We start from the raw sequence: 19,980 nt of genomic DNA on the forward strand, positions 1-19,980 counted from the left end.
GCAGCCAAATGCTCTGAGAATAACCAGTATATCTTGTACAACTAACAATGGCATGAACATACCAGCAATGATCATTACATATATAGTGGGGGAGATGTATTAAGAAAGGCATAGACAGAATCAGGCACTTGTCTGGAGTAATGTGTCTGTGTCCTGTTTATAAAGGAATTTGCAGTAGTTTGAATTGCCTGAAACCTCTGCTTCTGTAATTCTGAATAGTTGTGATAGTTTTGCACACATTTATGCGAGCCACATCAATATGCCTGCTACAATTTTCAGCTGACATGAACATGTAGGGACTAGTGAGGGAATACATTTCATGTAGGTGCAGTGCTAGTTCTGACCAATAGAGAGGGATATTTCTGAATCAAACTAGTCTCTTAGTAAATCATATCACGCTGCTCTACTTCTTCACTGCCTCTTTGCTTGGATAAATTCCCCCCAGTATGTAATGCATTACTGAAAACTCTAACAAGAAATACCCTGTAATCAACACATCATAATAAAAGCACCCAGCATATTAAAAGGCAATTTAATATGTATGTGCATTTTTATAATTGGCAACAAATGTATATGTTTCCTAAGCAAAAGTGAACATGTAGAAAAAGGGAATCTTATTTTTTTATTATTTATTCAGGTAGTAATTTATTTAAAAGAACAGCCAACAAGGAAACTTTTTTTTTTCAGCAAAATGTTATAGAATATATTTCAAGCTATTACAATCTATGATTATGAATCAGTATAGTATACCATTCTGTTTTTAATATACCAAACTCTATGCTACGGCATGTTGGCCCATACAAGTACAAGGGCATATAGCATTGCCTTCTATAGGAGATACTATGTAGATGGTGTATGTGTATGTAAATTCAGATCATAGTATGACAAGTGAACAAACATTAGTCTGGACTAACTGGTACATATGCAGGAGTGCCAATAAAACTAGTGAAAGCCAAATGTTGCTCCAAAGTATATGGACACAGCTATCAAAATAAGGGTCATATACCATTGTCACTTCCTCTGTATAGCTCCCTATACTTGTATACCCCCATATACTTGACTGAGGTCCTTTTTGTTGAACTGCCAAACACAAAAGTTATATTATATAATACCCAGTTAAGCTGGCCAGATTGGTAAAAAAGTGATTGGACTATGACAGATGACCCAAACACTGTAGGATATAATGGTGCATGGTAAATCCACCTAATGCATCTGTTATCTAGAGGGAATAATGGTCTATTGATAATACTAATCACATACCTCACAACAATCTGAGATGGCAAAGAAGGACAACTTTAATCGTTTAGTAAGAAAGTATGTAGCCAAGGGATACACCCTATGATACGAGCCCAGTTGCATGGAGGATGAAGTTTGAATGCACAAAAAAATAACTGGTTAAACCCACACATATGATTCCAACATACCAATATCCATTAATTTAGAGGTTGTAAACAAGATTTTGGTAGTTACATTTTTTTATAGAGTTCTCCACCTCAGACCAGAAAGAGGGACATTTGAGAAGTAACGAGTGACATAAGTATTTAGTTCCAATATAGGGACTGTCGCTTTGAATAAGTGACAATTAGGAGGTATGTAATCAAACCTCACTGACGGTCTTTGATGCTTGAGAATCATCAGCCAGTCTGCTGAGGTCAGAACATTCCCATATAGACAATCTCAGTTATCACCTAGTCCTGATGAAACTGGCAAGGTTGTATGATGATCCTTTAATAACAAACTCCTTTGTCTAGTTCTGCTGACCATATGTTTTCCAATGTAAATAAAAATGTTAGCTAATAATTAGGTCATATAATAGAACTGAAACCTGTTAGGACATGCTTTTGTAGAAATCCTAATCTGGCTACAGAATTCAATGTCATATGGGATATGCAGTTTAGCAGATCTGCAGAAGTGGTAGCAACATGAACATTAATCTAGGTCTTGTGGCAGCTTTTATTATACAGAAGTAAAGTTTAAAGATCTAATATCAAGCTTTTTACAGGAAAAAGAAACACAAATCAAGACTCACAATATTACAATTGGTGATGTGAATTGTTTTGACAAGATATCACCTTTGAATAGCCATTTATGACTCAGCTCAGGGAAAGTCCAACTGAGAGACAACTAGTTGTATTAATACTCCCTGCTACAGAATGTAATCACTAAGGCTTCATATACCCTGTGTAACAATTGTACTAAATCATCATTACATAGTCAGAAGCATGTACACAGGTTTTATTCTTATTAGCTTTGGAACACTGACAAAATGTATGCTGAAATAGTACGATCATAAGTTGTACGTTTACTATATAACACTGAGACTCAGGGGGCTTTTTAGCTCAATACCAAAATAATGCATCATAAGTGTATTTTTTTTATTTTTGTAATAATAATAAGGGTGGTAGGAAGTCTCTGCATCCAATTTCCAAAGTGTTGAAGGTAGATCATTAGCCATGCATATGGCTTTGCTGTATGTGCTGCATGATTGGCATTTATATAATTGATTAATGATGATTATTGTTTACTGTGGAAATAATGTAAAATAAAGATGAGGTTTACTTTGCTACACCTACTGGTTCTAATTTGTCCTGATGTATCAGATGCATTAGTTTCCATCAAAATCATCATAACTAGGCATGTAAGATTCTTTTAGTTGCAAATTGAAATTCGGATGAATATCGCCATATTCGGATGTTCAAATGCATCTGGATTTCCAAATGGAAAAGATAACAAATTCAAACAAATACGAATTAGGTGGTAACGAAAATTTGGATTTCGGAAATGAACTGAGAAGTGTTAGACATCCCCCCCCAAAAAAAAATGCTTGACAATTGTGCGCCCCCCTCCTGCACCATACCAGGCCACATGCCCTAAACATGAGGAGGGTGCTTTGCTGGAGGGGACCCCCATTGTCCCCATGTTGATAAGGACAAGAGCCTCTTCCCCACAACCCTGGCCCAGTGGTTTTGAAGGTCTGTGGGCAGGGAGGCTTATCTGAATCTGGAAGCCCCCTTTATAAAGGGGGCACCCAGATGCCCCCCTTAGTAAATGAGTAAGGAGTAGTTGTTACCCCTACTCATTTGTCAAATAAACAGTAAAATAGTAAATAAACACACCACACTGGTTTGTTAAGTCCTTTATTAGTACATAAACACAGCACACAGCTTTTGACAAGTCCCTTATTAAAAAAAAAGTCACACAATGTAAATCCATTGTCAATCACGTCATCCAGCGATGTAGACACTCATCAATCATGATGCCTGCTTCTCGCCAACTCGAACTCAAGGCCAACTTCAGTACAGACCCCATAAAAATCCAGACTGATGGGACAAAAGTAACAGCTCCATGTTTTCTCCAGGTTTCCTAAATCAGACACTGTGTGCCTCTAAAATTTCCTGCCCTCAAGAATTTGAGAAATAGAAACATATTTATAAAGCAGTGAATACGACATTCATCAAACAGATACTGCAAGTGAATCAATCACTGCAATTTAACCCCTTCATGACTGAGGCCCTTTTTTTCAATTTTTGTACCCATGTTATATTCCACATTTCCACTGAAAATGACGTAAAACCCCCCAACATTATATATTTTCTGAATGCCAAGATGCACCAGGGAGATACACGTGCAGTGAATGTCACATTCACTGCTTTAGGCCTCATTCACACTGCCACGCGCGTACGTGCGTGCGTGCGTATTGTACCATATGCAACACATGCAAATAAATGGCTCCATAGACATAGCCGCGTATGGAGCCGCATATTTGCGTAGCGTATATATGCGCAAAAACAGAATGAAACAGAGATGCGTCCGGCCAACGTATTGCTGCGTATTTACACGCACATTAAAAATTCCATTACGAGTGATGCATTCTGGGATTGCATATAGTGCACGCATATGCGTATGTATACGCACGTACATACGCGCATATACTCAATATACAATTTTGCTCTTGCGTTGTGTGTGAATGAGGCCTTACAAATATACTTTGCCAATTTAGTAAGCATCAGTGGACAACTTTACACCTCTGTAGACATCCTTGACCAATAGATCTCAATGAGTCCAGGTGTAGGCAACCCCGGCACTCTAGCCGTTGTGAAAGTTCAAGTCCTGTGAGGCTTCCCAAGAAACTGACAGTCACAAACACGACTCTTAGAGGCAGAGGCATGATTGAATTTGTAGTTTCACCACAGCTTAAGTGCTGAGGCCGCCTACCCCTGGAATAGTCTATCAAGTAGGTTATTTTAAAAGGTTCGGAACTAAAGCAAATGTATTGTAGTGATCACACCTGAAGGAGGATACACAGCACACGTATGTCACAGTCCTGGTACCCACAAAATATTCTTTAGTGCCCCAGGTGTCTGGCCTTAGCAATGGCTATGGGAAGCACGCAGTGCAGGTCCAGCTATGGACAGGGCCGGATTAAGAGCATCACGGGCCTGGTGCTGAGGATTTCGGTGGGCCTTTTTATAGAAATGGCGTTGGTCACTGGGGCCCTCTTCCTCCTGTCCGGGCTGTAATTTGTAGTCTCTCTACAGCTTGGAGTCAGTGGTGGAGCGCCAGGACTCGGTTGCAGCTTTGACTCTGGTCTGGATTCAGAACATAATCACTGTGTGCTGCTCAACGTAAAACAATGCGCTGCTCATTTCAGTAGCATTTAGATACAGCTAGTCTTCTTCCATTCTGCACGATGTAATTCATATTTTACCAGTAGATGGCGCCAGTGGCAGATTTTTCCCCCAAACTAGATATGTTCTCTACAAGCTCCCGTCGTGACGTCATGAGGTGTACAGCATGGCGGCTTCCACTGCTGTAAACACGTGTACTAGTCGGTAAAACTTCGGTCTGCAGTCATCGATATACAGTATAAAGTGTCACTCGGTTCATCACTGTGAGAGGTGCCTTCATCGCCGCCATGTCTGGGAGAAATAACAACAAGCTGCCCACCAATCTTCCTCAGCTACAGAATCTGATCAAGAGGGATCCAGCTTCTTACATCGAAGAGGTAAGAGAGGAGCTCAGCATGTCCCATGGTGTCTACACAACCAGTACATCTCCTTTTCTACGATCTATGAAACAGGCTTATTCAGGGAGACAGCTGACATAAAAGCAGCACGCCGTAGTAGCTGAATAGCACTATATGTAGTATCTAGTTTTCTCCGACTATGATTTAAAGAACTCCAGATGCATTTTTGCAACGTTTTGGATGCAGTGGTGAGGCCTTAACATTCCTGTCAGGTTATGACTTCTGTCTGTGACAACATTAGGGACATTTGCCCTTACTTCCTGTCTCTGGGACACCAGCACAAGAAACGTGAGATGCAGTTGTCACTGAGACAAAGCAATAAAGGCACTGCTAGACATTATGATTCTTACTTTACCTTTAGGAAAAGTAAGGGGTAGGAACCTTTAGAAAAATTAACCCTTGCAGTGGGGCTACTGTGTGGGTTAACTAATATATACTCACCTAATCCTTGGTCTCTCCTGGCTGCTAGACCGGTCCCCACAGCCTTTTCTTCCCTGGGCTTCAGCGATCTAAGGTCCCATGACCCCACAAAGTTGGGAGCATGAAATTGTCCAAAATGTCTTGGTATGCTGATGCCTTAAAGGAGAACTATGAGGTGAGTGCTTTTCACTCACCTCATAGTTCTAGCCGACCTGTGACAATGAGACTGTCGCAGGTCGGCTCAGTAGATCGGGAGGTGAGCGAACACATACCAGGTTCGCTTACCTCTCGTTTCTGTCACGGCTCTCTGCTGTGACAGGGGAGGGGCTTGATTTCCCCCTCCCCGATCCGCCACCACTGACTGGCGGAACGGACGGAGGAGGGGGCGGGTACAGCTGGCTCTGCCTCTAGATAGGCAGAGCCAGCTGTCACTCACGCAGCTGGGCGGATCCCGGCATAATTGTCGGGATCCGTTCAGGCTGTGGCGTCTCAGTATACCGCGAGCTGTAGCTCACGGTATTCTGAGCTTAGGGTGACGGGAGGACGCTAGTTTGTGTCCTCCCGTTACCCTAAGGAGAACTATGGGGAAAAGCCTTAACCCCATAGTTCTCCTTTTAAGAGTTCCCTTCACTGGAACTAAGGGGCCAAGCCCAACCCCTGAAAAACAACCCCCCACCATAATCCCCCTCCACCACTTGGCACAATGCAGTCAGGCAAGTACCGTTCTCCTGGCAGCCGCCAAACCCAGACACGTCCATCGGATTGCCAGACAGAGAAGCGTGATTCATCACTCCAGAGAACATGTCTCCACTTCTCTAGAGTCCAGTGGCGGCGTGCTTTACACCACTGCATCCGACGCTTTGCATTGCACTTGGTAATGTAAGGCTTGGATGCAGCTGCTCGGCCATGGAAACCCATTCCATGAAGCTCTCTACGCACTGTTGTGCCAATCTGAAGGCCACACAAAGTTTGGAGGTCTGTAGCTATTTACTCTGCAGACAGTTGGTGATTTCTGTGCGCTTCAGCATGCGCTGACCCTGCTCTGTCATTTTACGTGGCCTACCACTTCGTGGCTGAGTTGCTGCTGTTCCCAGTTGCTTCCACTTTGTTATAATACCTCTAACAGTTGACCGTGGAATATTTAGTAGCCAGGAAATTTCACAGATGGACTTATTGCACAGGTGACAACCTATCACGGTACCACGCTTGAATTCACTGGGCTCCTGAGAGCGACCCATTCTCTCACAAATGTGTGTAGAAGCAGTCTGCATGCCTAGGTGCTTGATTTTATACACCTGTGGCCATGGAGCTGATTGGAACACTGCAATCCAATGATTTGGAGGGGTGTCCCAATACTTTTGGCAATATAGTGTTTATGGTGTGAACAGGGCATATAGAAAACAATTGTTTACACTATAATGGTACAGTGGTGTGCAGAAAAACTCAGATTAACGAACATGGTACATGGTGTGAGCAACCCATTAATGAGGGGTTTTTTGTCCCCTTATGAAAGTTTTTCATCACTTTCTGTTATCGCTAATTATGTCACAGATTTTAACAGAAACCTGGCAGAGGCTGGAGGTGGATTTTACCATCCAGAAGGATACAGTTTTATATGTTCTCAGCTACTGTAGCAGAATGTTCCTGCAGTGTTTCCGTATTTCACGCTGATAGTTTAGCAGTGCAAGAAGCATGTCGGTCATGTTATGGCTCACATACCAGTAAGAAAACTACAGGAAGTGATGTTTATATCTAAACATCACTAAATGGACCTTGCAACAAAATGCAAGGGACTGCAATTTTATTGAAAAGGTTGTGGTACCATGTATATTTCTACAAGGTCCCCTTTAAGATGTGATCATGTCAACACAAGGGGGTTCTATCTCAAGTTCTGTATCAACTGGTTTGGTTGCCTGTAGCATCCAGTCAGCATCTGCCTGTGAGTTGATTGAAAGAAAACAGATTTTTCCATCCATGTTCAACAGCATGGATTGACGAATTTTCCCTGCCAGCTATTGATGCTTGCGGCTGTCGGAATACTCAAATAGTGACTGCAGATTATTGGCTACAACGACTATTTGGCTGAAGATGACTTAATTCATGCCTTTATTACCTATATATTTAATCTAGAAGAACTGAAATTTAACTCTTTTTTAATGTAATCCCTAATGCCTTTTTTGTGTCTAAAGTTTATACAGCAGCACAAGCACTACCAGTCCATTGTTGAGGTTTTCAAGCTTCAACCAGACAAATCGAACAAGGAGTTAGCAACGCTGGTCATGTTTATGGCACAGGTAAGTGTTCTGTAAGTGTTCTTCACACATAATACTTGCATTATAACTTGGGCATTTTAATGATCGTGTTTTATTCCTTTTCTTCTAGTTGCTTAGCTAGTTCCTTTGACTTTAAGGGTCAATAAGAATGCATATTTTAAAACATTGGCATCATTGTTTATATACAGTCATAGCCAAAAATATTGGCACTGCAACATTTGTCAGATGCAGAAAATTGTTGCAGTTACAAATGTTTAGGCATTCTCATGTTTATTTATTTTGTTTGTATTGGTATGACACAAAATTAAAAGCTTTTTGGTAAAACCCATCATTCTACTGTTTTTAGAAAAAGAAATGAGGCCTTTAACCGCTTTATATTTACCACTTTGTATTTACGTGAACAACCGAGTTCACATAAATACACATCATCCACTGGAAGTGGTTATACCACGAACCATTACTGCTACTGTAGCCGTGTTCTTGGTACCGTTTTAAACAGCAGACGATTGCTGTTTAAATACGTGCGATCTAGGGCTGCAGTTAACGATTATTTTCATAATCGATTAGTTGGCCGATTATTAAGTTCGATTAATCGGTTAATCGGATTTAAAAAAAAAAGGCTCCAGTGATTGACGACTAGTTTGTGTTAAGATTGTAGTCCATCACGGGAGCAAGCTTGGCACGCCAAAGCCCGGGACCTGCATGGTGGGTTCTCCTGATGGATCAGAGAGAGATCAGCAGGCTTCCAGCAGATTCTCCAGCTCCTAGAAAATACTTTTTTGATAAACATTTGCGCAAATACCGTGTGACATAAAAAATTGCAACTAGCATCTTTTTATTCTACAGGGCCTCTGCTTTCAGAAAATATATAATTGTTTGGGGGTCTGAGGATGTTTTCTAGCCAAAAATTCTGATTTTATCATGTGTGTGTGCAAATGTAAGAAATTGCTCCGGGCAGCAAGTGGTTAAAGAAAAAAACTACAGTCCTTATAGTCAAACATGGTGGAGGTTCACTGATATTTTGGGGTTGCTTTGCTGCTTCAGGCACTGGATATCGTGACTGTGCATGTCATTACCAAAGAATTCTGGGGTGCAATGTAGGGCCCAGTGTCAGAAAGTTGGGTCTCCGTCAGCGGTCATGGGTTCTACAGCAGGACAATGACCCAAAGCACACGTCAAAAAGCACCCAGAAATGGTTTCAGACAAAGCGCTGGAGAGTACTGGACTAGCCAGCAATGAGTTCAGATCTAAATCCCAAGAAACAGGAGGAGGACCCTGTGAACGTAATGATGAGGCACTAAGAGCGCAAATCCAAAAATATAAATGGTGTGATTTGAATGAAAAATTATTTTCAGAAAGTGAAGAACTTACTTGTGGTGTCAGAAGTCCGGGCGCGGTGGCGATTCTGGCGCTGCAGGAAGTGTTGTGTAATATTGTTCAATTTGCGGTGGTCTCCAGGTGAAGGAGTAGGGGTGAAACAGGACATGTCCTAGGAGTTGGCCATGGCGGCTGGGAATCGTATCATCAAATATATTGGTGAGCTCAGAGGTCAAGGGCTGAAGCAGAGAGCAGATATAGACTGGGTGCCGTGTGTGCCGAGGGGCTGATAGGGAAGCTGCCTCTGTTCTTGGCCGTGGTATTTGTTCTAAACGTGATGGGGTGAAAGTGACAGTCGGTTAGGAAGGGGGGGGTGCACGGAATAGTATAACATGAGCAATGTGTTTCGAGGAGATCCTCTTTCTGAAGCTCGAAAAGAAGTGGGTAACATTGGCGGGAGATTCGCCGGGTTTAAAAAGAAACAGTGGGCGGAGTGTCACAGGTGAAGTGTGCTGCGGTCGGCAGCTGTGCCGTTGTGTTCTGCTGGCTCGGGCCGGAGTTAAACACTGTTTTACGTGTGTGGACAGTGAGGGGAGATGCTGATGAGTGATAAGGGGTGTTCATGTGTGGCCACAAATAATAATGTGTGTGGGTTAACAATAATTCATTTGGCGGCGATCCGCCGGGTTTAAAAAAATGGCAGGTGGGCGGAGCTACGGGAACGGACAGTGTGAAGGGCAAGGTGCTGTGTATAGATGTTTGTATTTGTAGTTGAAACTATCTGGCATTGTAGGTTTATTTCATGGGAAAACCGCAATGATTGGTACATGGGTATGAATGGGGTAAGCATTTGACTGGCTAAAATGAATTGGGAGATGAGTTAATTAAAAATCAATAAAGTTCAATTTCCCATAACGTCTTCCAGGACAGCATCACGAGATGGAATCTCCTCCCCCACACACAGGAAACACGAGACCATGGATAAGAAGATTGAGGTTCTTTTAAAAAGGGCATCAGCAGAATCTGTGCGGATGTCGGCCAGATCTTCAGCCCTTATTAACTCTTCCCGCAGGGCCCTGTGGTTGAAAGCATGGGAGGGAGATGCGGCCTCAAAGCTGAGGTTATGCAATCTCCCCTTTTCAGGTGACTTGCACACAGCAGCTGAAATCTGTATTGTCTTCACAGCACACAGTAATGGATTCAGACCTTAGAATGGTAATTATTTTCATCTTTTTACTTAAGCAGTGCTTGTTCTGGCAGGGCTGCCACTGTACTGTGTGTCGGTATGCAGCGTTCTGCTGTGCACTAGATCTAGCACCATTTATCCCTCTTTATCTACTGTCTGTGTTAAACTGAACCCTTTTAGGGGGGTCCTCTCACATAAGGGAATATTCCCCTCACCCATCAGGCCCTTCAAGACAACTGATTTTATGGGTGGTTAGCGATTTGAATACTTTCCCATCTCCCTAATCCTTTTGTCAATCAAACATGGGTGTTGCCTCTGGTACGCATAACAATATATAATTTCCTCATTTAGGATGTTGGTATTCAGCCAAAGAACATGGGAAGAGGCAATGTGGAACCCCTATTAAAACATAACTCTTCATTAAAAAAATCTAATATACAATACAATAGGAGGCATTCCTCTGTCTGGGGAATGATTATGATCCTAGAGTTAATAATATGCATTTAGTATGTGTAGGTTTTACACTTTGTAGGATTCTATGTTATGAACATTTCCTTATTACCTTTATTGTAGACTTTTTGCAAAGCTCTGATATTGCTGAGGAACAAAGATTTAATAAGCCCAACAGTACTTCTTGAGCTTTTCTTCGAGCTTCTCAGATGCCACGATAAACTTCTAAGGAAGGTAAAGCAATATTATATTGTCATTTAGGATTTTATTTTGTTTCTTGTCAGACATGTGTGCCAGTCCCCTTAAACGTTGAGTCAACTGCAAAGTAATATTTAAGGTTTGGTTGGGTGTTTCTAGAACAAATTGCCAACCAGCGTGTTTATGCACCTGAATCTCAACTGAGGAAATGTGAGTTTTTTTCTTTTATGTTACTTTTGTAGCAGTGGTCAGGTCAGAAACATGAATTATGGTGATTGCATCTTACTGCTGAAGCTAAAATATATATAGGTCTATTCACAAAGCTGCCGTAGGCAGCCGAGTGAACAACCGACCAAAGTGAAGTGAAATCAGCCATACATCGGGTGGCTTCGGGTCGGCTGACCCAAAGTGCAGAAGGAGTTCGACTCAGCCGATCCAACATTTGGATCGGCTGAGTCGAACCTCCAGCAGGCTACTCACTGTTGTTCGGCCTATTCTTATAGAGGCCGATCAGCAGTGAGTGAATAGCCGAATGCCGCTGAGCGGCATTTGGCTCGGCCATTCTGCTCGGTACATCTCTGGGGTACCGAGCAGAATAGATAAACAGTTAAAGTAGAAAAAACAAAAATAGAAAACGATTGGAAGGAGCTAGCATTGACAGCTAGCTCCGCCCAACTGTTTTCTATTGGCCGGGACCAGCTGTCATTAGAATTAGAGCTTGTCGGAGACGGCGGGGCTATGAAAGCCGACTCTGCTAAACTCTCATCATAATGACAGAACAGCGTCTGCTGGTTACCTAGTAACCAGCAGACGCTGTTCTGTCATTAAGATAAGAGCTTTCATATCACTGCCAGCTCTCCTAAGCTCTCGTCGTAATGACACATGGGCGTCCCTGGTTACCTGGTAACCAGGGATGCCCATGTGTCATTACACACTGAGAACCTGTCGGAGCTGCTGTGATTTTACAGCAGCTCTGCCGGGTACTCAGTGTACTGAGGAGCCACAGTGTAATGACAGAAGGCGTCCCTGGTTACCTGGTAACCAGGGACGCCTTCTGTCATTACACACAGAACCCGGCGGAGCTGCTGTGATTTTACAGCAGCTCCGACGGGTTCTCGGTGTAATGATAGAATGGCATCTCTGGTTACCTGGTAACCAGGGACGCTGATCTCTCTGCAAGTGGCCGGAGCCAGCTGTGAGATGACGGCTGGCTCCGCCCAGCTGTCAGAAGCAGGCTCTCGGCCGGCCGTTCGGCCAGCTTTGAATTTTCCCTGGGCTCAGTCGAGCCGAAGCGTATGCCTTTAGGCTCGACTGAGCCCCTTGGCCAACTTCGGGGGCTGTACGGGCTATAGTGAATAGCCCGTACAGCCTCCCTGAACCGAAGGGGTCCTGGGGCCGAAGTTCCCTAAGAATCAGCCGAAGCTACGGCTAGATCCTTCGGTAGCTTTGTGAATAGACCCCATTATATCTGGATTGTATTGGGTGTGTGATCATAATTGCACGACAACCCTTGTGTATTTTTTTTTTAATTGGTATTATGAGTAAAGCTGGCCATTATTTGCATACAATACCAGCACCTCAATATAGTATGTGTAGCATGGCATAATATATCGAGTTATTAATGGCATACTTGATAAACACTATCAAATCTATATCTTTATGGTGGATCTATATGTTTGTTCTTATTGTTTTTAGACGTTATATACTCACATTGTGGCTGATATCAAGAATATAAATGCAAAACATAAAAACAACAAAGTGAACACGGTAAGTACTTCTGTGCAATAGATTAGCATGCTCTGCTGTTGTAAACAATGAAATAACCACATTTATTGTATTATTCTAGACCCTACAGAATTTCATGTACACAATGCTCAGAGACAGCAATGCCACAGCAGCCAAAATGTCATTGGATGTCATGATTGAGTTATACAGGAGAAATATCTGGCAAGTACAATCCCTTCATTCTACTGGTCTGTAACATTGTAAATATATTCATTTTACTGAAACTAAAATGTTTTGAACAGAGCATATCTTGCCTATCTGCATTTAGCAGTGACAGGCAGCGGAGTCCGTTCTTGGTGAGGCATTTTCCCTGCCTGCCTCCTTCCTGCTCCCAACCTAGTCACTGAGCTCTGTGGAGGAAGGGAGGAGCCTACCTGTCCCTCACTTGCTCGTCACCGGTGATGCAACGAGATTGATGTCCTCACTGGTTTTGTTTTTTATTGGCCAGCTTGGACCAAAAGCGCTTTGCCATTGGTCCAAGCCATCCACAGAGCTTAAGCCTCTAACTGCAAGTAGAGGCTGTTGCAGCTCTTGCCTCACTAAGTTAGGTTATACAAAGCAGTGGGGAAGCCCGCTGCTGTGTAACCTAACTTAGCTGTCAAAAGCCGGATGCAGCGCCGCCTGTAATTAACAGGCAGCGCTCCGTCAGTGACAGGTTACACAATAGGGAGGCTTTCCCTGCCCTGTAACCAGTTACAAGCTGCTCTGAATGGAGAAAAAGCTGTCGGCTTCAGATTTGAAGCTGACCGTTTTTTTTCCCTCCATAATACTAGGTGAGGCTCTCACCTGACCGCAAGTCCCTGGCCTATAGGGTAATCATAAGAGGGCCAACTTTTGCTTTAGTTTTCTTCTTAAAGATCACCTTCCTGGAATAAATGGACGGGGTGACCTCATTGACATGCTTCTCAAAGTATACGTTGCCTAGCAGTCTCTGGCTTTATAATTTTGTCAGTCATTGACATGGAATCTAGCAGGTAAAGTAAACATTCCTGATATGTGTGCGTGTTTTGGTCATTGTCACAACAAGTATTACAGCCAGAGGATCAACATGAGAGCTAGGCAACTAGAACTGTCAGTGCTATTTTAACATAACTATTATAGTAATTTGTTTTAATAACTGTTTAAAAAAAAAAAAAAAAAAAAAAATTTTTTCACCAGGACATCTAGCAATCCCTGGGCTGCTATAGTTGTAATTTTACATTTATAACATATATAAGAAATTGACATGTGCAATGGACTTTTTCTGGTTAGTAAATTTTGTACTTGTCATTGTACTCTATAGGAATGATGCCAAAACTGTCAATGTAATTACAACCACATGCTTTTCTAAAGTCACCAAGGTAAGTAAATATTAGCCATTTGCATCTTAGTGGATTCAAATATGTCATAATAGTTAGTCTGTTCTCTGCAGTTATTCATGGGTAATCCGTTAAAAATAAAGCAAGCTTGTAGTCAAAGCTGAATTTCAGATAGATAGATTTACACAGCCACGATGACTGTATGTTTTTACGCAGTACAGGACCTGGAAAATCGCTTTAAAGCATTAGCTACTACAGTGTTTTACAGGATCCCCCATGGTCCTGTTACGTATAAAATGTATATACTTGGCTTGGGCCAATGCCCATGTAAGTATATATCGGTAATAAAATTAGCCATTTAGGGCCTATTTTTGCGCAAAAATGCTTTTTAAACAGAAATCCCATTATTTCCTGTGTGGTTGGTTCACAGCTATCGGGAACCTAATAAGGACCCTACACTTGTGATTTACCATGTATGCTGTAACACACTCACGCAGGTTTGAATGGGTACTTAAAACGGGCATCATAGGGTAAACATACCTTTTTAGCTTTACAGGCAGTCGTTTCAAAGTGCCTCTGAAATTCCACTTAGTAATGTATGTAAATGCAAAACTCTCTACAATTTAGTAAATCCATAGGCTTATTTTGGGGCCGAGCCATTGATGCCGGGGTGGCAGCACTAGGACATTTTGGTCCAGAAAATCCCAACAGAGGACGCAAGAATTTTGTTTTCAGTGTTGGCGTGGACAAGAATTATTCACTACACCATGTTCTCTGTGTGACTTTCATCAGCATGAAAATCTTAAGTCCTTAGATCTCAATCATAGATTTAGTTGAAACCATCACTAGAGCAATTTAGACATTAGTTACATGGTATACTTTCAGTCATAGTTTGACCAGGTGTTTGTGTTCCAGTTTAAAATCGCCTCATTGTTTAAGGTGGTAACCTGCTAGACTTAGTGTAGAGTTCTCCCCAGCTGGTTACAGAACACCCCCCTGTCTCCTCATCTTCCTATGATAATGGGGATGTGTCCTGTAATATAGCAGAGGAGAACTCTGGGATTTCAGTGCAGCAGAAGCGACATTGTCAGCGCATTACAAGAAGTTAAGAGCTCACTGGATTTCTGTCGGGATCCGCAAGTATTTACCTGTAATTGCAGCGTGTTTAAGGGCTAGGTCATCCTATATGCGGCGACTTGGTGTATTGCACTGAATGTTGTTGTTTTTTTTTCTTCAGACATACACTTCATGTTGTTGCTGTGCTGATCAGTAATTCTTTTTTGGCTGTATTTTCTATTTTTTTTTAGTTAGATATGCTTAGAATACACATGTGTTTAATTGACGTGGTTTCTTCTCAGATATTAGTTGCTGCTTTGCAGTTCTTCCTAGGGAAGGATGAGGTGAAGAATGACAGTGATTCTGAGTCCGAGGTGAGGCACATGCTCATATGAATCTCTACATTAACAAGTAAGGATTACTTTAGCAGCTAAAATAAGTGTTCATTTCTTTTTCATTTAAGGACGATGGCCCTACTGCTAGAGATCTAATGGTGCGATACGCCACTAGTAAAAAGAATACAAAGAGCAAAAAGAAGCTTGAGAAGGCCATGAAAGTGTTGAAGGTATATATGTAGTAGTTGTTGTGACAAAGACATCATTGCGTTTTGAAGATTACAGAATTTTCATAATTTGGTCTCTGGCAGTCATCAATGACTTCTTCAAAATGAAGCTAATAATATTCAATGCATTATAAGTACAAACATTACTGACGTTTTTTATTATAGAATGGAATATAGAATTTTTTATAGAATAGCATCTTCCCACTTTGACATGTTCAGCAAAGGCTCCCACAGTGCAGACTCCTGTTTGTACCCACCTAATCACTCCTCTTAGCTAGTGGAAATTTGTGAATATCCCTGTAAATGTCCACAAATTGTTAATGAGCAGAGCTAAGGCGGATCAGTACTGAAACAAGTCTTTTAGGTTAATTTATAAAGCTCAATATTGCTGTGACAGCATGTTTTCTGGCACTGTCAGCTAAGCTGTTGTCTGATAATACTGCTATTAAAGGAGAACTATGGGGTTAAGGCTTTTCCGCATAGTTCTCCTTAGGGTAACGGGAGGGCACAAACTAGCGTTCTCCCGTCACCCTAGGCTTAGTATACCGCGATACTGAGACGCCGCAGTATACCGCGAGCTGCTGCTCGCGGTATACTGAGACGCAGAATCGGATCCCGACAAATCTGGATCCGCCCAGCTGCGTGACTGACAGCTGGCTCTGCCTTTCTAGAGGCAGAGCCAGCTGTACCCGCCCCCTCCCCCGTCCGTTCCGCCAGTCAGCGCTGGCAGGTCGCAGCGGGGAATCCAGCTCCTCCCCTGTCACGGCAGAGAGCCGTGACAGGATCGAGAGGTGAGCGAACGCCTGTATGTGTTCGCTCACCTCCCGATCTACTCAGCCGACCTGTGACAGTTTCATTGTCACAGGTCGGCTAGAACTATGAGGTGAGTGAAAAGAACTCTCCTCATAGTTCTCCTTTTAAGATCATTTAAAGATGTTCATGTGTAACTAATTCAGAAAGAGGTAGACTTCTGTGGATTACAAGCGAAAATCACGAGATGTACATTTGCATGACAGGGCTTCGATAAGTAAGTTACTTAAGGGCTTATTTAACTAGCAGCAGTATGGTTGGCCTGTAGCAATACTTCTGATATAAAAAAAAAAAACCTCTGCGCAGTTATAAAATGCAGTGGTGTGCTTTACTGATGGGCATTGTGTGCCATTGGCTTCAGGAGTCTAAAGCAGACTGCAATAAAAAGTGAGGAGAAAATAAGGCAGGGGAACCCAGTCATGTGACCTGACAGATGACTAGCTCTCCTTCAATCAAGGAGCTCTCTACTATCCATTTACTCTTTACTATCTAAATAGGCACCTTAATTTAGTGTTCTGCACACAAAACAGGCCTTAAAGGGTTATTAAACCCTCACGTTTTTTTTTTGCATATATCTACTGCTAGCAAGCAGTAGATATATGGAAAAACTTTAAAAACAAAAACCTTTTGAAACAGGTTTAAACTTACCGCACGCTCCCGTCTGAACATCTGAAGATTTCTCGGGCGTCCGCAAAGGATCATGGGGCGGGTGCATGCGCAGTTCAGATGTTCGGCCAAGGAGACGAATAGAGACGCAAGGTAAGTCTACGGAGCAGCGTGCACCCGCACAGACACCGTGGGGCATGAGAGAAGAGGAGTCAGCGCTGGATCTGAGACCCACACCAGCGCTGGAGGGACAGCTGAAAAGAACAGTAAAGAAGAATATGATCAAATAAAGAGGCATGATTTAAGGTAAGTCCTGACACTAACATTGGGTGGGGGGGAGAATAGCCTTTAATGTCACTAAGTCAGATATTGATTGTGTCTGCTGTTCCTTACTATTTATATTTCTTAAAGCTCTCTGCTTACCAGTCAGCCGGTGTAAGTTCCTTTTGGGCACCACTGGCTGTAGTCTTTATTTTTGCTTCTTTGCTATGGCTCTGTGTTAGGCACTGTTTGTCTGCCTTTACATAAGCAGACAATCAGTGCCATTGCTTCCCACAGAGGCAGGGCAAAGAAGCAGAAGAGAAGACACCGGCCACTTTGATCTAAACTGAGCCCAAACTAGCTCACCAGTTCAGAGCTGTAAAGGGTGTTTTGGAACATGGCAAACAGCAGAACTTAACAATACTTGCTTTTTGGCCTGCTTTGATGTGCACATGCAGTATATGGTTATAAAGAAAATTTGACTTTTCACATTTTTATTTTTTTATATCCTCTTAAATGTTTTCTTGTGTTACAACATATGTGTAGTTTACGTTAAAAATCTATGTGCTTAGACTAGAGATTATATATGCATTCACTATTGTTCACCCATTGATCTATGGCAGTATACACAAAAATGAGAATATATGTAGCTCCAAAATTGGATATGTGGTAGGATGATGGTTCTGTTTTCCTCTCTTGGTATATCTGTAGACTATCACAGGAATAATATCTTGCAGGAAAACCACAAAAAAAAAATTCCTACTGATCTGAAAAATCTACTTCATAGCGTGTGTGTGTTTTGTGTTGCTCCAAAAAATTAAAGGAACACTTTGAAAACACATCAGATCTCAATGGGGAAAAAAATCATGCTGGGTATTGTGTTGGGAACGAAAGGATGCCACATCGTTTGATGGAAATGAAAAATTATCAACCTACAGAGGGCTGAATTCAAAGACATCCGAAAAAATCAAAGTGAACAAATGATGCAGCAGGCTAGTCCATTGTGCTGAAATTTCATTGCAGCAACCTAAAATGGTACTGTACTCAGTAATTTGTATGGCCCCCACGTGCTTGTATGCATGTCATGCTCCTAATGAGACGACGGATGGTGTCCTGGGGTATCTTCTCCCAGATCTGGACCAGGGCATCACTGAGCTCCTGAACAGACTGAGGCGCATCCTGGTGTGGTTGGATGGAGCAAGGCATAATTTCCAAGAGGTGTTCTATTGGATTCAGGTCAGGCGAGCGTGGGGGCCATTCAATTTTATCAATTCCTTCATCCTCAAGAAACTAGCTGCATACTCTCGCCACATGAGGCCGGGCATTGTCGTGCACCAGGAGGAACCCAGGACCCACTGCACCTGCGTAGGTTCTGACAATGGGTCCAAGGATTTCATCCCGATACCTAATGGCAGTCAGGGTGCTATTGTCTAGCCTGTAGAGGTCTGTGCGTCCCCCCAGGGATATGCCACCCAGACAATCACTGACCCACCACCAAAACTGGTCATGCTGAACGATATTACAGGCAGCATAACGTTCTCCATGGCTTCCCCAGACCCTTTCAAGTCTGTCACATGTGCTCAGGGTGAACCTGCTCTCATTTGTGAAAAGCACAAGGCCCCAGTGGTGGACCTGTCAATTCTGGTGTTCAATGGCAAATGCCAATCGACCTCTACGGTGCTGAGCAGTGAGCTCAGGGCCCACTAGAGGACCTCAGGCCACTCTCATGAAGTCTGTTTCTGATTGTTTGGTCAAAAACATTCACACCAGTGGCCTGCTGGAGGTCATTTTGCAGGGCTCTTGCAGTGCTCATCCTGTGCCTCCTTGCACAAAGGAGCAGATACGGGTCCTGCTGATGGGTTAAGGGTGGCTTCTTTTGTTCCCCATGATCCCTGTGGGTGTTGTAAAGTAGCCACCGCTCCAAGATCACTCCTGTGATGGACTACACTCATGTTTAGTTTATTAATTTGTATAGACATTATAGTCTATCCTGGGAGTGAGTTTGGAGCGGTGGCTACTTTACAACACCCACAGGGATCATGGGGAACAAAAGTAGCCACCCTCCAGAAGGAAGGACAGTGTCAGCACCAATTCAGAGATGATTTGAGGATCTCCAGCTGAGTGATACACAAATAATATACATTCATGTTAATAGTTAAGGTACTTTACCTCCTGAGTATAGTGTCACTTTAACTAATTGCATGTGTGCACTTTTAAATTACTAGTAATAAAGTGAAACAAACATTACAGTTGCTTTATTTGGCAGTGCAGATATAATATTTGTGATGAGGATATTTTGGATAGTGCAGTTTTCCTGATTACCTCAGGAATAACAGAAGTATTGTTTTTTAAAATTCTGACTGCTGTAAATATTAATATATTCTTGTGTTCTTTATTTGCAAAGAAACACAAAAAGAAGAAAAGACCTGAAGTTTACAACTTCTCTGCTATTCATTTAATACACGACCCTCAAGGTAATGACAGTTCTATTACTTAAATTCCTAACTTTTTTTATTCAACTGTGCTGGCGATATTGTGCGACAATTGCTTTGACTTTGACATGCTAAGTGAGCAACTGAACATTATCTTTTGCTTTTTAGTGGGTGTAAACAACATTTCACTATATAGATAGATCGATAAAAACAAAACGGAGTATTGTAGTATGCAATGATACCTTTCTACTGGCCTAATACGGCTTACCCATTTACATTACACACATATATATATATATA

The 19,980-nt window shown here is 42.3% G+C and overlaps 1 protein-coding gene across 2 annotated transcripts in view; it reads left to right on the forward strand.

The window, feature by feature from the left end:
* The first annotated feature begins 4,777 nt into the window (after nucleotides 1-4,777).
* The window catches only part of SDAD1 (SDA1 domain containing 1), a 40,708-nt gene continuing 25,505 nt past the window's right edge, over nucleotides 4,778-19,980 (forward strand). Inside the window, exons 1-10 of one of the 2 annotated variants that reach the window (XM_018553558.1) lie at nucleotides 4,778-5,005; nucleotides 7,636-7,744; nucleotides 10,157-10,251; nucleotides 10,796-10,906; nucleotides 12,566-12,637; nucleotides 12,717-12,817; nucleotides 13,938-13,995; nucleotides 15,312-15,383; nucleotides 15,473-15,574; nucleotides 19,653-19,722. In XM_018553558.1, coding sequence (XP_018409060.1) covers nucleotides 4,916-5,005; nucleotides 7,636-7,744; nucleotides 10,157-10,251; nucleotides 10,796-10,906; nucleotides 12,566-12,637; nucleotides 12,717-12,817; nucleotides 13,938-13,995; nucleotides 15,312-15,383; nucleotides 15,473-15,574; nucleotides 19,653-19,722 — 880 coding nt within the window. In that variant the 5' untranslated portion in view covers nucleotides 4,778-4,915. The remainder of the gene's footprint in view (nucleotides 5,006-7,635; nucleotides 7,745-10,156; nucleotides 10,252-10,795; nucleotides 10,907-12,565; nucleotides 12,638-12,716; nucleotides 12,818-13,937; nucleotides 13,996-15,311; nucleotides 15,384-15,472; nucleotides 15,575-19,652; nucleotides 19,723-19,980) is intronic. The other variant, XM_018553559.1, reaches the window with a different exon arrangement.

The sequence above is a fragment of the Nanorana parkeri genome, unplaced genomic scaffold (genome assembly GCF_000935625.1).
Source record: "Nanorana parkeri isolate BGI_ZX_2015 unplaced genomic scaffold, ASM93562v1 scaffold124, whole genome shotgun sequence".
Taxonomy (NCBI): domain Eukaryota; kingdom Metazoa; phylum Chordata; class Amphibia; order Anura; family Dicroglossidae; genus Nanorana; species Nanorana parkeri.